This window comes from Drosophila kikkawai, chromosome 2R (assembly GCF_030179895.1).
Source record: "Drosophila kikkawai strain 14028-0561.14 chromosome 2R, DkikHiC1v2, whole genome shotgun sequence".
NCBI classification, from domain to species: domain Eukaryota; kingdom Metazoa; phylum Arthropoda; class Insecta; order Diptera; family Drosophilidae; genus Drosophila; species Drosophila kikkawai.
In genome coordinates, this window is record NC_091729.1 from 7,786,863 (window position 1) to 7,803,098 (window position 16,236).

The 16,236-nt window shown below is 38.0% G+C and overlaps 2 protein-coding genes and 1 long non-coding RNA gene across 4 annotated transcripts; 1 reads left to right on the forward strand and 2 right to left on the reverse strand.

The window, feature by feature from the left end:
• Window positions 1-2,590: 2,590 nt before the first annotated feature.
• frj (membrane bound O-acyltransferase domain containing farjavit) lies at window positions 2,591-4,935 on the forward strand. The gene is made up of 6 exons (XM_017174554.3): window positions 2,591-2,894; window positions 2,957-3,077; window positions 3,142-3,337; window positions 3,459-3,610; window positions 3,663-4,039; window positions 4,230-4,935. The coding sequence occupies exons 1-6, from the start codon at window positions 2,683-2,685 to the stop codon at window positions 4,648-4,650; spliced, it is 1,479 nt and encodes a 492-aa protein (XP_017030043.1). The 5' UTR covers window positions 2,591-2,682; the 3' UTR covers window positions 4,651-4,935.
• Window positions 4,936-5,761: 826 nt separating this feature from the next.
• Window positions 5,762-16,128, reverse strand: Rchy1 (Ring finger and CHY zinc finger domain containing 1). 2 transcript variants are annotated; one of them, XM_070283695.1, is made up of 6 exons: window positions 15,981-16,128; window positions 13,696-14,679; window positions 7,926-8,087; window positions 6,974-7,132; window positions 6,387-6,665; window positions 5,762-6,325 (listed from the first exon to the last, which is right to left on the reverse strand). In XM_070283695.1, exons 2-6 carry the CDS (start codon window positions 14,350-14,352, stop codon window positions 6,206-6,208), a joined length of 1,377 nt encoding a protein of 458 aa, XP_070139796.1. In that variant the 5' UTR covers window positions 14,353-14,679; window positions 15,981-16,128; the 3' UTR covers window positions 5,762-6,205. The 2 variants fall into 2 exon arrangements, with proteins under 2 accessions (XP_070139796.1, XP_017030027.1); XM_017174538.3 differs by having other exon boundaries at window positions 13,696-14,486; window positions 15,981-16,117.
• Window positions 10,311-10,805, reverse strand: LOC138928168 (uncharacterized). Its single transcript, XR_011444656.1, has 3 exons — window positions 10,702-10,805; window positions 10,567-10,600; window positions 10,311-10,507 (listed from the first exon to the last, which is right to left on the reverse strand). It is a non-coding gene; the product is annotated as an uncharacterized lncRNA (long non-coding RNA).
• Window positions 16,129-16,236: the final 108 nt, after the last annotated feature.

The following is a 16,236-nucleotide window of genomic DNA, read 5'->3' on the forward strand; positions in this document are numbered from 1 at the left end:
ATGTTTGCTCTGTAGCTCCTGTAGGCTCAAACTTTTAAACTATTACGTATTTCGATTTGCCCTTTTAGTATGATATTCTACACACTTAAAGCTAACGAAAAATGCAAAAAAAAAAAAATAGAATTTTTTTAACAACCAGAATGAACCCTTAAACGTCTCTAAAATGTTTTTTTCCAACATAGTAACATTAGGAAAAGGTCCAATTGATTAAATTTGAAGGGCTTTATCATATTCTAAAACAAATTTCGAAATATTCGAATGCATATTCGCGCAAACACGATTTCTCATTATTTTGATACAAAACATCATAAAAATGGGCCTGTTTTCTTTTGATAATTACATCCAAACCGAGGCATTATGATTTGACTGTTTTTTACTAACATCACAAGAAGAATGCAAAATGTCGAAATAAAATGGATATATGGTCTTCTAATTTACTTAAATAGTAAAAAATTACATGCAAAGTATGATGATAAAAACTGTAGCGTGCGACCTGCGCGTGCGACACCTTTTTAAAAATAAATAAAAAATAAACTACGCTAAATTTCTGATTGTAAATAAAAGCATATGAAAATGACATTATTGCATAACATTTTAAAATTTGTTTCATTAAAATATTTCCAGCCGTTTCGCTAAAATCAGTGTTTAAAAGCTCGCCGTGTAAAGTGACTTCTGTCTTTGTCGCGTGCGAACCCTTCAATTTTTTTTAAATTTCTTAAATTTGAGCATACACTCAAAATCAACACTAGCACCAATTATAGCCCTAGGCAAGAGCTATAAGTTAATTTTTTTAAAAGAAATAAAAATAAAATGTACCATACTTTTTATTTGCTTTGAAAGCGTACGAATGTCGCGTGCGACACTATGGAAATGACCATATGTTGCATGTTCACGTGTGGGAAAACCGTCGAATCGATTTGTGTTTCCTAAGGACAGGTTAACCAAAAATATTGTGCACCAATTAGAGCTAAATCAAATTGAAATTAAAAGTATTTATAATTCAAATAATAAATATTACTGTTAAAGATTTAAGACCTACCATATTCATAAGTTTAAGTGTCCATGTTATTTACTAAGAACTTTGTAATATACTCATTTGTTAGCCACAGCAACGCGTGTCCGGGTCTTCTAGTTGATCATAAAAACAATGGAATTTGCCCGTATATTAAGAAAGAAACTCAACGAATAAAAGTTTGGCACGCCGAAGTTTGTATACCCTTGCAGTTTGCAATTGGATCAGTAAGAATCGAGCCATTCTGGTTAAATGAGTAGAAACAAATTAAAGGAAATATATAAAAGTTGTATATTTATACATAGCATATAATAATTTGGTTTTGATATTTATAAATTTAAATGCTAAGAACATACACAAAACAGAGTTTCATTACATTTTACATTTGACAGTTGCAGTTTTACATTCCCCTAAATTTTCCTTTACATTTTCTCTACATCTACCGATCGCTCCTATGGCAGCTATATGATATAGTAGTCCGATTTTCATTAAATTAAAACCGAAATTCTGAAATAATAAAAAATGGTCATATCTCAAAATTAATAATAATATGTCGAAAAACAATTAAGTTATAATTTTTTTTCTAACAATTCTATGGTCATTTGTATGGCAGCTATGTATATGATATAGTCGTCTAATACGGCCCGTTCCGTATAATATATGTATAGCAGTGAAAGTATTCAGAAGACTTTTTGCAAAGTTTCATTCAGATAGCTATAAAACTGAGGAAACTTGCGTAGAAATGAACAGGCGAACATGGCTAGATCGACTCGGCTGCTGATGCTGATCAAGAATAGGGTCGGAAATGTCTCCTTCACTGCGTTTCAAAGTTCTGACTGAAATTATAATGCCCTGCAAGGGTATAAAAGTCTCCCTAAGTCTGAGGAAAATATCTAAATTAACCATTGAAACTTTTCCTTAATTAAAAAAAAAAAGTTTTAGCTTTAGGGCGATTTTAAACAAAAAAAATGCTCATGAGTGTAATGGCTCCCGGTGCCGCGTCTTTTTAATGTTTATTTAAATTTATATGTGTGGCGGTCGACGGTTGGAAGGTGTGACCGTATCATTCGTCTCCCAATAATGCTGAAGAACATTTTAAGTGGTGGTCATACCTAAAATACTTGTTTGGTATATAGTGTAATCAATAGTGCAATCACATTGATTTAGTCATTAGTAGCCAAAAATATAAATAAAAGGCGATTTAAAATATAAATCAATAGCCGATGGGAAGATGAGTATCGACGACGTAATCTACGTGATATGCCTACTGGCCTGCATCGGAGCTGGGAGCTATGTGAGGAAGATTACCAATGAGGAGCACCGGAAATTGGTGTCCACCGCTCTGGGGGTGATTGTTGTTGTGATTGTTTCGGGACTGCACAGCCTGCATTGTTTTGCGTCCTTGGCCTTGGGCACGGTATAATGGCTCCCGGTGCCGCGTCTTTTTAATGTTTATTTAAATTTATATGTGTGGCGGTCGACGGTTGGAAGGTGTGACCGTATCATTCGTCTCCCAATAATGCTGAAGAACATTTTAAGTGGTGGTCATACCTAAAATACTTGTTTGGTATATAGTGTAATCAATAGTGCAATCACATTGATTTAGTCATTAGTAGCCAAAAATATAAATAAAAGGCGATTTAAAATATAAATCAATAGCCGATGGGAAGATGAGTATCGACGACGTAATCTACGTGATATGCCTACTGGCCTGCATCGGAGCTGGGAGCTTTGTGAGGAAGATTACCAATGAGGAGCACCGGAAATTGGTGTCCACCGCTCTGGGGGTGATTGTTGTTGTGATTGTTTCGGGACTGCACAGCCTGCATTGTTTTGCGTCCTTGGCCTTGGGCACGGCGTGCGTGCTCCTAGTGCATCCAAGGTGAGTATCTAGCGGTAAGAATCCCTTCTCAGCACCTAATAACACCTCAACCTCCCGTTTAGCAAATGCCACTTGGTGACTTTCGTTGTAATGTTTGGTTACTTGGTGTTCTTCCGACTGTTCGACTTCTACTTGGGCATCCCTGGCCACACCAACATGATCCAAATGATTCTCACCCTGAAGGTCAGTTGCACAACGAGCGTCTGTCTTTTGGGGCCGTTACTGAATTCAAAATGAATGTGTACAGGTTTCCGGCATTGCCTTTGAGAAAACTGCGTCCTGGAAGCGGCTGCAGGCACGGGACGAACAGAAGATGAACGATGATCAGCGGGATGTGAACCAGGAGAGCCTCGTAGAGATAACGGACTACGACGAGGATCTGCAGACGCTGACTGCCGCTGAGATTGTCCACTACAGCTTTAACTATATAGGAGTTCTTACAGGTAAGACGCTGCTGGTCAATCTATTTGCCGAGCAAAGTCCACTTTCGGCTTCAGATGGTAACACCACTCGTAGGTACTCAGCAGAAATTTCTGAATAATCGGCTTAACTATTTTCTCTCAGGACCTTACTACCGGTATCGCACATACAGGGATTACTTTGAGATGCCCTTCAAGACGCATGCCCCCAGCATTGAGGCCACTTTGGAAAAACTGAAGTATGCCGTTTTCTACTGCGCTCTGTACCTGACCACCAACTATCTTTGGCCACTGGATGTAGGTGCATTTCTAGGCATATTCTGAACTTAAGTAATCGCATTATCCGCAGTACGCAATGAGCGATGAGTTCTACAACGATCGCTCCTTCATTTACCGCCTGCTGTACGTTTGGCCAACATTCTTCACATTCCGTGCCCGTATTTATACGGGTCTGACCTTGAGCGAATGCGTCTGCACTATGGCCGGCTTTGGGGCTTACCCGGACGAGTCGGACCCGAACAATGGAGAGGGACCGCGTAAGCGCTATCAGCACCTAAAACGCGACGCGGAGAAGCACACATACAACTTTACAACAATTGTGAATACAAGGGTTCTGGAGGTGGAGCGCTGTTGGACCTTCCGCGAGGGAATGAAGCATTGGAATGTCTGTGTGCAGTACTGGCTGGCTGTCAACGTTTACAAGCTATTTCCAAGCAAAAAATACAGGTGTGTTTCAAGAAACAAAAACAAAAGTATATATAAGTAGTATTGCCATTATTATATCTTGTATTGTTCCTTTTGCTATCCTTGCTACTGATCCGTAGGGTTGGCAGGTATTCCGTAGTTTATAGCTCGTCTTTACGCTGTTCTTATTCTCACATTTAACGAATTAACTCCTTTAACTCACTCCTTTTAGAACTGGCGCCACGTTACTGTGCTCCGCCTACTGGCACGGCTTCCGGCCGGGACACTACTTCTGCATCATGGGGGCTCCGTTCTATGTTTCCTTAGAGGACATGTGGCACAAGCTGGTGCGGAAGGACACCACTGGACCAAGACGAAATGTGATCGACGTGCTATTCTGGTTCTTCAAGTGGTTTGCCTTTAGCTATCTAGGCGAGGCCTTCCTGCTCTCATCGTTCGGCAACATTTGGCGTTTCTACAGCTCTGTTTATCACATTGGCTACATCAGTTGGGCAGCCATGATTGCTCTCGGGCTGTTTCTATCCAGCCAGAAGAAGGCTGCCGAGCGGAGAAAGAAACGAGCCGCAGAGAATGCAGCTGGACCTGGCGGAGACGGAGTCCGTACTGAGGTGGAAAAAGAGAAAGCCCAGTAATCAGCAGGATCATTCCAAAATGGGTCAATAGATGTAGGAGCTGCATGAATCCGTCTATCAAGATTAAATGGCTCTTTCAAAGTTAGTCTAATTCTATTGTATATCTGATATCTTCCGAGAGATCTACATCTCTGTATAAATTACTATACTAAGGGTTTACCAAAGTGGTGCGTATTTATTCCGAGCCTACCTACAGTTATTAACAATAATTATATTCACTTTTCACTTGTTTAATTGGGAATGTAAGTAAGTACACGAGAAATAAATCTGCTTTCGGTTGAAGAATGTTCTTGATATTCCAATTATTTTTCTAAGGTTTGCAACAGGAACTGCTTCTGAACTGTTAAATACATATGTTTCAAATATCAAGGTATCAATTTTCTAATTTCTAGCTTGGAAGAATCGTTTGGGATGCATGTTTAGAGGAAACGTCTAACACGATATAACGCCAAAAATGTTGCACCCAAGATCACACAGACAGGTCCCGGGTATTGAGAACTCCAAGACCGAGGGTACAAAGTTCGGGACCCTTCCCTTACTTATCTAAAAACTGCGGGTCGTTTGGAAACCTAACCCATCAATATCACCACTCCAACTTTCCTCCAAGTACCGTAAAAAAAGAAGGTCTATCCTACAAACAAATTTTTAATATAAAAATTAAATATTTAGTTACAATTATGTATTGTTTTTACTAAAGACACGCCTTTTGTAGAGTAATACTGAAATTTGTTTTAGAAATGTATTAATACTCTCCCATAATACCCTTTTGCAACTTGTAAGGACATAAAAATATCATTTTTGTAGCCAGGAAAACCCTCTATGGCCTTACTTATTTTGTGATACTCTGAGGATACCAGCCCAAGATCACAATGTACTAACTCTGCTAAAAACTTTATTTTCAACAAAAGTAGTAAAGGGAAGCTATATTCGAGCGCTACTGTTTGAAAATCCTTGAAATTGGATAGTTAGAAATCGATCCACTTCCATTAAATTAAAGGAAAAACCATACTTAAATTTCAGCTTTAAAGTAAAGAAAAATAATCTAAGAATCTAATTTGTTCATGTTTTCAAGTTCTCTTTATTAAAAAAACATTCTTTACCACTACAGGTATTTCCACTTGGGCAAACTAGAAGTTTACCAACATTTATTATCGCGGATAGAATACTTAAAATTCGAGTGAAGTGTAGGTTTTTGTTGTTTCAGAAAGTTCAGTGCAAAAGTAAAGCGGTTAAAGTTCGGGGATTCCCTAGAGACAACAAATAGTTAAGATGCCACTTTTCAAAGACCTATCACAATTTATTTCAGCTAAATATTTTCAAGTCTCTAGGAATTCCCTGAGCACAACCAAGAGTTACCTATTAAGCCTTTGTCTTTGTTTGTGGTTTTTTTCTATTCGATACCAGCTCGAATTTGATCTAAATTCAATGCGTTTCGACTTCAGTTGTGTGTAAATGTAGCAATTTTGTGTATTCAAACGTGTTGAGCATGGCAAGAGAGATTTCCTGTTGCAGATGCGGCTCATAATGCTGTTAACGTTGCGTGAATCGGTGGACGTCACGCCGAGGAGGGCTCATCGGTGACCAAGGACAGGCGACGTTTCACATCCTGCGTTGTGTTGTAGGCTCCACAGTGCACGCACTTGAGCCCAATGAAATGGAATTTGGTTTTGGAAGTCTGTGATGAAGGAGGGAAAACAATACATCGCTGTTCTTAGCTTTAAAACAATAAAACATACCTTGTGACAATCGTTGCAGAAAATGTGCACTCGCTGATTCTCATATTTCAGCGCCACCGGCATTCGTTGGGCCTGGTCATCCAGGTACTCCCACAGTGCAGTCATGTCGATTAGAGAGGTCTGGCAGGTGGGACAGGTGTAATGGCCCGAAGCTAGCAGTTGGTCGAAGCACATCTTATGTAGGAGGTGGCCGCAATCGGGAATGTGGCAGGGAATGCGCGACGTGTGAATGTCACCTAGGCAGACCGGGCAATGGGATCGAGAGATGTTCTCCACGCACTGCGGGGAAATAGGAGTTTTCACATTCAGTTATTTATGTAAATTCGATTGGTTTTTCGGTGCCAGCTACGAGGTTCCCCCCTAATTAAGCAAGCTATCCCTCCAACAGTTTTGACATCCATAGCCACTTAACTGGATTGCGAATCGGCGAATGGCTACAAAAAATATTTGGGTAACCGGTTTTGGATAATGAATTGACATAAAATTAATATTTTCGGACGGATTTGCTATTTCTTTGAGTACTTTCAAGTCGCGTTGGAGGTCGATACCCACTTACAAAAGTAAGAAAATGTGTCCACTACACTCACCCTGTGGCCATCGATCTTCAGCTGGATGGGCAGACACATATTGCAGACCTCGCAGTGGAAGAAGTTCTCAGCTCCTCCAATGCGACATATTCCACAGCCATGACAATGGTACTGCTTCTTGTCCGCATCATCGAAAAGGTTGCAGATCAGACAGGTGTACTGTAAGAGATGGAATGCGTTACATTTTTGTATTAGTCCGTAAGATCATAAGTGCAATTTTGACACCTCGAATTATTATTTGAAATCTATTGGAAATTGATATTAAATATTTATATTTGACATTATTTTAATGGATAAAAAGACTATTGTGATTTCAGAGTCAGTAATAAAAAACTAACATATATTATTTATTTATTTAACAGAATTAAATCTAATATGCAATTTTAAAGCTTATGCAATTTACTGAGTACTAGCAAAAGGGGCACTAACATGTATATATTAGTATTTAAATAATCTATTCACCAAAATTAATCAAAGTATTTTTATATTTCTCCCAAAGAATCAAATCTAGAAAGTTGCCACAAATTCAACAGCTTTTCATTAACGAGCTAACAACAATCCCGTCAAAACAGACTCTCTCGCGATCTCATTCCTCTCTCAAAAATAAGGTTTACAGAAAAGTGATGAATAGCTGAAAAATATTGCTGATGATAATATTTAAAGGTAAGATGTGTATTGTAGTATACTTTAAGAATGATTTTCTCGAAAGTTTTCAGTTTTTTAATAAGCATATTTACAGAAGTTCATTTCAGGTGTGTAATGTACTGAATGTTGTCAAACTGTTTAAAGATTCTGTATATGTATGTGGAAAACCTCGTTCGGAAAACTATTAGTTAAATCAATCCCTTTTCATACGGGCTTTTGTAGCAGATTTTCGATTCTGTCATATTATCATCGCAGTTCAGAATTATTCTAATATAATATAAGATAGCTGTGTTGGAAGAAATATTACCTTGCCAAATCGGACGCCGCAATTTTCGCACTTTTCCCGAACTGTTTGCCGTGTGTTGCATTCGGAGCAGATCAGCTCGGTGAGGGTCTTGCGATCAAAGTGATGTGTCTCGTTCTCATCATGGCAGAAGCGGCACTTGTAGAATTTGTTGCAGCAGGGCGTCTATTAATAAATAAAAAACACAAAACATAAATTAGTAATGGAACAAAATGTGATTTTTTTTAAATTCGACATAAGTATGGGCTACGCTAAAGTCTTACTACGTCTTTCTTCCCCAGACAAGGACTGTCGAATATGGACTAAAAAGCATATTTCATTAGCAGACCACGCTGACACGGCCCCTAATTTCAAAATGGATTTGCTAATTAACGAAATCTGCTGGGAAACCGCCCAAGACAAATGGTAGTAAACGATGAGCGACGAGACTGTCCCTCAGAGCCTCTTCGTTTTACGTCAGATCTTGGAGTCAAAGTTAGCAATATTATAAACAACACACGAATGAATGGACTAAAAATTTATATGAACTATGAATTCGGATACTAATTAAATCAGCTGGTAGCACTAAATCCGCTTGTAAAGATCTAAAAAGCTACTCGGTTGGTTCATTAAATATATGTTAAATGCTTCACCCGTTGGTATTTCATATTATCAAAATTAGCTTATGATAAATACAGACTGAATCTGTATCAAATCGATTCGGTTTTTGGGCCAATACATTTTCACGGGGGAGGTTTAGTTTTTAGTGGAACCCTATTTTTAAATTCATTGCGTAATGTGTACTTGGTTTCAGGTTTTAGGCTTAATAAATCCTTATATTTAAATCCGCTCCATAAGAGACACGTTTTGCTGTTTAATCCAAGTGTTTATTACTAAATCTACATTGATTGTGACTAACTAGTCTCTCAGATTTGGAGCTATCTGAGTAAAACTTAAAATATAAATGGCGGATGAGTCTGGTTGGACTTTATTATCACATTGGGGGAAAAGTATAGCTTTATCGTTTTCAACCTATCTATTCCGAAATATGGCACTTGTAAATGTTCTCTAAATTACAGAATTTTCCCGTAAGGTCCCTAAAGAAGGATCAAAGAGAAAATTACTACTGAAAAATGTTCCGCCCCTATTTATCCCATTAATGTTAGGATGTATGAACTTCGGCATGTGAAGATAGTTGTCTCCTTTGATCTTTTTTAATGTAATTAATTATATACAGTTTAAAAAAGTTTAACAAAAAATAAGTGGTATTCTGAATTGCTTTCGAAATCTTTCAATGAATTTTTTAGTTGAATTCATACACGAATGTATAAGATAGGGTCACCCTTAATGTCTGTTCCTAAGCAATAGACTTAACATTTAGAACATACAATTTTATAATGTAATCCTTGTTATACCCGATATTTAGGGTAAAAGGGTATAATAGTTCATTACCAAACAAAAAAAGGATGTAAGAAACATATGGAGACATCTTGTACCCCATAAAGGGTATATATTCTTGATTAGCATTACCAGCTAAGTCGATTTATCCATTTTCGGATGTCTGTATGAAAGAAACGGATCTCAGAGACTAGAGCTATCACATATGGTGCCGATCATCTGTCAAAGATCAAGTGTGTTTCAAAATTCAGGACATTAACAAATAACAAAATAAGTCCAGGTATAGTTACATATGCACGTATGTATGAGTTTGTATCATCTGGGTACACAACGCCTATATCCGTCTCTACTATCATTCAGAATTATTTATAACTTAAAAACACTTTTTATACGTACATACACATGTACATATGTTTATAAGTATAAGTATAAGTATTTACCCTGCAGTACCATTCATCAACATTTCATCAACGTTTCATCAATAGCCGAAGCGTTTTGTTGATGATTAAGCGATGAATTGCCATACAAATTACTGATGAATTTAACATGGGCATGTCATAGGCTGTCATCAACAGCAATTCATCAACATTTAAGCATCATTTCATCGATGAATTATTGATGAAATACTGATGAAAGGCTGATGAAATGTTGATGAAATACTGATGAATTACTGATGAAATACTGATGAAATGTTGATGAAATACTGATGAAATGTTGATGAAATACTGATGAAATGTTGATGAAATACTGATGAAATGTTGATGAAATACTGATGAAATGTTGATGAAATACTGATGAAATACTGATGAATCATCAACATTTCATCAACATTTCATCAGTATTTCATCAACATTTCATCAGTATTTCATCAACATTTCATCACTATTTCATCAACATTTCATCAGTATTTCATCAACATTTCATCAATATTTGATCGATGAAATGATGATGATTCTTCGATGAATTATTGATGATTTTTTTTTTTCATATATAATATTAAATTCTTGAGATTTTATTAATATTATTTATTCTTACTAATTCTAAACCAACACTAAGACACAAATATAAACAATTAACATTAAATCCATATATTGAAAGGCCTCAGGGTCTGTTTGCTACTCGGTTTTCCACTTTTTATTGACGTAGACCAAATTTTTTGCGCAGTAACTTCTCTGGAGGCTCAGTTCTATCCACTTGGGCAATTGCATCTACAAAAAAATAATAATTAATCAAGGGAATAATAATAATACAATTAAATAGAATTTACCCAAAAGATCCTCGTTTCAATATGTTGGCCATTACTGCGATCAGAAAAGAAAAAAATAATATATTATATAATATATAATAATTAAAATAATACACATAGGCTTTTATTTAATTAAAAACACTTCACTTTACTCACCTTTTTATATATTCCAATAAGGCCCGGAACGAATTTATTTAATAATATATTTATTAATTAATGAAACACACGACACTTCTGCAGTGCAGAGCACTTCAACTTCGAATGCAAAGGGAATAAGAAGAAGCAAGACAAATCGAAAACCGTTGCTCCGAAAATATGGAGTCGAACCTTCGAGAATCTATTTTAATTGCGTCTTCTACTTTGTTTCGGACTTCAAAAAACGAAGCCCATGCAAATTGTTTTTGTTTTTTTTTGCATGCACCGACAAATCGGACTCGAAGGGAGTTCGGGTCTCCGAAGGGAGTTCGGGTTCAAGTAGCAGTCGGCAGAGCGTCGATTCTGTCGGCGTCGCAGTCGGCGCGTTGATGATTTGTTGATGAAAAAGCCTACTGATGAAATGTGGTACTGCAGGGTATTAACTCCACTGTGTTGATAGCATTTGAGGAACAGAAACTGTGGAGAAGAATCTTCGAATCCGGTTTCTTTGTGTTTCCCCTCGTTTTGTTGACGCGCTTAATTTAAGATTATTTTTTACCTTTTTTGTTACTGTAATTCCTTAACTCCAGACTAACCAAATTAATTTCATTGCACAGAACAGATGAGCAAAAACAAACGTCAAATTTAGGCGTCGATGAGAAATAAAAAAAATATTATTTGGAACACACAATGCAAATGAGAGTTTAAAAAATGTCGGACATTGCGACACATTGGGTTTCATTTTAAATTGAGCTTAAGTCCACAGGTACCTATATACTATATATAATTTAATTTCTTGCATTGTACAGCCAAAATAAATATTTGAGTTCATGATATCTCCACCTGATTCAACAGTAATGCGACCTCCTCAAGCAAAGCAGTTAAAAATATATACTCTTCTACAAACCAAAACATATTTTTCAAGTCCCAATTTAAATTCGAGAGGATTTTTTACAGGACTGGACTATATTTAAGAGTAGTTATAACACTTTCTTTAAGCTAAAAAAATATGTACGATATTTGCATTTATGAAAAGTTGGCCCAAAACTAAGAAACAGATTATAGAATTAAGAAAAAGTTCACATAAATTTATGGGCAACATAAAATCAAGGCAAATACAATTTATATACCCTTGCAGGGTATTATAATTTCAGTCAGAAGTTTGCAATACTGTGAAGGAGACATTTCCGACCCTATAAAGTATATATATTCTTGATCAGCATCAATAGCCGAGTTGATCTAGCCATGTCCGTCTTTCTTTTAATACCATGTAATATTTGGCTGCTCTCGTCCTTAGATTTCTCACTTCTATTTTTAATTGTATAAACAGCTCCGCCGGGATACAAGTGCAAACACGGGCACGGTTGGCTTTGCTCCGCTTCTTATTCACAACGCACGCATTTTCGGGTAGCTGCCCCAGAGGCGAGTGGCCATTTAACACTTCCATTTTCCCTTGATGTGAACAAACAATGCGTTTATCTTATCCCGAAACTGTGTGTTCATATAGAGCAATCGTTCCCAGACTATATACAGATATTTACTTTGCCAATTAGGAGCGACCGACATATTTATCGGAAGGTGATAAGTACGGGATGTATCTCTATATTATTTTTTAAGTAAGGCATCAATAGATCGCTTCTGAAAAGTAAGCAGTTCCAAAGAGCTTTACAGTACCTTTCGATCACATTATAAAGGTGATTTTTAATTTAGGGCTTTATTTACTAGTCGTCGTCATGGACGTGGCACTTCGGTACTCTATTTGTACCCTGGAAAAACATTTCGTGCCAATAATGAAAATTACAGCAAGCACAAAAAACATTGACCGTGGAATGTATCTGTTTAGACTTCAGACACTTTATTTGATCATTTGTTTAAAAACAAATAAATAAAGTTTAAATGCCCATTCAGGCGAGAAAGAATAAGAAGATGGACGTATACCAAATGGCTTCCGTTTGGCGCCGTTATAATTTCAACAAAATCGATGGATCCATAAACATTTAAGAAGGGTTCTTCCATATTTTTATTACAAATTATGTACAATGGTGAATGGTTATTCTTCCAAGAGATCAGTAATTGCTACAAACGTACATACTTGAAAGAGGCAATTAAATGGCATTTGGTGTGATGAAAATTATAAAGAAATAAATTCGAATGCTCATCTGCATTCCCAAAAACATATGGGATACCCGCATATCATCTATTACGAATGATTATGGTATAATATGGTAACGTTTAATTGGTTTTGTTCGTTTTCCAATGATATTGCGGCACAACTAATTTTTTCTTGTTATTTTTTATATAAATTCAGGGTATATGTAAATATCTAGAAAAACAGTTATACATTATTTCTGTTCATTTTTCGATCGTTCCTGTGGCGTTAGGTTAGGTTAAACTGGACGGTCCTCTTGGGGCCATAAGCCATAATGGCCCTTAGTTGTCCGTCTTTGTAACGTATGAACCTGTAGATTATTAGGCAGTTTCGAGATCTTTGAGGATCGATGTGTTCTTGGCGAAGGCACTTAGTTCGCCTGGTGTCCTCTTGGAGGCATCTTCTAAGGATGCCAGCACTGGGGCGCCAAAGTGTCTTCATCTTGAACGCGATAGAGCCCGGCACTTGCAGATTAAATGATCCAAGGTTTCGGTGGCCTCGGATTCATCGTATTTCTTGAAGTTTGACTGCATGCGTCGCAGTGGCCTAACTAACACTAACATCCTGCAGTCCTTTCGTGGTAGCACGTAGAGAGACCGAAGATAACCCAACCTCTCGAGCAACCAAAATCTTTCCCGGGGTAACCTCACACAAAAAACTAGTAAGAAAGCTACAGTCAAGAGTGACCGAAGGGGGGATACCCTTTACCCCAAGCTATGAGGGTAAAATGTTGCTACAAACATGTTGTCTGATAACTTCCATTATTATTATCCAACATTTATTCAAATTTTCAGATAACGACTGCGTCGCTGTAGTTACTACTAAGCCAAAGGCTAAGGTATACAAATTATTTAAATTGTACTTACCACAAACATGGCCCGACGCTTGTAGTGGGAGCAGCCGAAGCGCAATGACTCCGCTGTTGGTGGCGTGGCATTGCTATTGTTGCTGTTCTTATGGCTGGGGCTGGTGATGCGTGAAAATTGTTCATGTTGGTCCTGCACTTGCGTAGCCTCCGAGGCGGGATTCAGGGGTGAAAATGTGGATATGCTGTGACAGTCGGACTGATCCTCCTCCATGGGGCACCTCGTCCCGTCAAAATTAAGACTCGGCGTCGATTTGGATTTTCGCAGCTTGTAGCGCAGTGGAAAATAATCAACGGCCATTATTGTAGGCGACATAATCAGCTGCTGTCTTTGCTGCTGGCGAGACTGGTGTTGTTGCTGCGGCCGCTGTGCGCTTACATATAGATCTGGCTGCTGCTTCTGATGTGCTATCTGAGCGGCTGCTGGAGGCGAAGCGGGAAGAGCAGCCAGAATACCAGCCTCAGCCGCAGCGTCAGCCTCCGTTGAGGTCGCCGCTGCTGTAGTTGTCAGCAGCGGCTTTGACGATGAATTTAAATTGACTTGATTGGGTTCTTTTGTATTGGTAAATATTTGTACATCATTGTGGCCGCTGCCCAAGTATTTTTTGTGGTTTTCATTTAGCGATATTCGGCGCGGCCGAAGCTGACGCTTCTTCATTTTGTTGCAGGAGCTAAATGCCTATATTTTGTTGCTTATATGGGTATGTGATTTTCCAGTATTGGTTCGCGTCGGCTCCTCCTGCTCCGTTGCAGTGGTCTCTCTGTTAATTGATGCCTCCTCTCCAAGTGCGCCTGAGAAGCATTTGAATAATTTGTCGATGTATGTAGACTTTGTATCGTCTACGCGACAAGCTTTAATTAAAAACTCTATCTGCTCGCCCCAGCTCGAACTCTCATTTTCGGGACTAACTTTCATGTATGTATTTATTTCCTCATGTATTCATAGGCTGTCGTCCAAATTTCGGTTGCCCAATGTGACACTGGGCTGAGAGCGATGAAAAAAAGGGTTTGGTAGGAGTTATTTGGGTTTCATATTGTTAACACACCAATTGTTTTAACTTGGTATACATAAAAGCCAGAGGCATCAACCATATTCTTTTCACTATCTTAATAATTCACAACACTAATAATGTTTTGTGCCATTTTCCTTTAAAAATAATCAGTAACAATGAACAATTAAACTCCAATCAAAAAAAATCTATTTTTAACTTTAATGAAGTATAAATAACTGAATTAATGAGATGTTTTTATATTGAAACCATAATTCCCCTCAAGTAGTGACTTTATAGGTCGTTCTGCATTGTAACCGAAGTCTCTGTGTCACATAATAAGTAGTAAGTAACACATGAATATTTTCGCTGCCTGGGCCCACGGTGCGTATGAAATGAAATGGAAAAAAAGAAGGGTTGCAAAAGAAAACAACCCACACTTGTTAACATAACCGGCGCGGCGTGCGACTCGGCGAAACTTTCGCTCAGTGGTTATTGGCTTTGCAGGTGTTGCTGCTCCTCCTGTTGCTTTGGTAATTGATGTTGCAGCAAAAGCAATGACAACACACAAAAGCGGATCGGATCGGATGAGCTTTCGGCCTGGTGGTTGCTTCTTACTTTTCGAAGCGGCTCTAGGCAAATAGCCAGCAGATAAATCTTTGCCCGAAACCTTGTTTATTCAGATTACTTTTCGCAATTATTAAAGAGAGAGGAGGATGTGGCGAGCACGTTCTGAGTAAATATTGAGAGTGTGCTCAAATTACAAGCGTAAGTAAGGCGATAAACACGGCTCCAGCGGAAAACCAGTCGCCCAAAAATGAACGTGACTTTGCTTTTCAATTAATATTGAGCATTCGATTGCTGACACGCACACAGATCCAAATTGCACTCAGTCGAGCAGACAAACTGCATAAAATAATGTCACGATCTGGGTAATCGGTTTCTGAAACTTTACAAAATCCGAACCGCCTTCGAAATGAAGTTTGGGTTTAATTTGCACGCACCGATAAATTCATTAACGCATTTAGATACATACATATGTACATAGTTGTTCGTATGTATCCACATTAATTTTTATATGGGTTTTATTTAACTTATTTCTTGATTAACGTGTTTTTCTTTTGCCTTTGTACTTTTTGTGCTTATTTTTGTTGTATCCTCTACATCTTCTTCGCTTTTATTATCAGCTCCGCTGTGATTTTCATAGAAACTGAGACTTTAATTACTAATTTTGCCCGTTCGTTAATTATAATTTATTATCAATGAAACCTAAACTGGAAAGTAAAACAACACACACCAGTCAGCCGCATGGAGAAATTCGTTGGCCGGAGCTCGAAATCGAAATCAATTGAATTAAAAGCCACGGCGACGGCCACGACGAAACCGCGTTTAACTCGCGGAGACGGATCTGTGGATTCCGCTGAATCGAGCGGCGTGAGCTGCGATTTCCAACTGAGCGGATGGAGGCTGTTCCACTTGTTGCTGCCTGCCGGAGCTTTCTCTCTCGGAGCTTTCTCAAGCTTCGCCATATTCCCCTGAAGATTTGAATACAA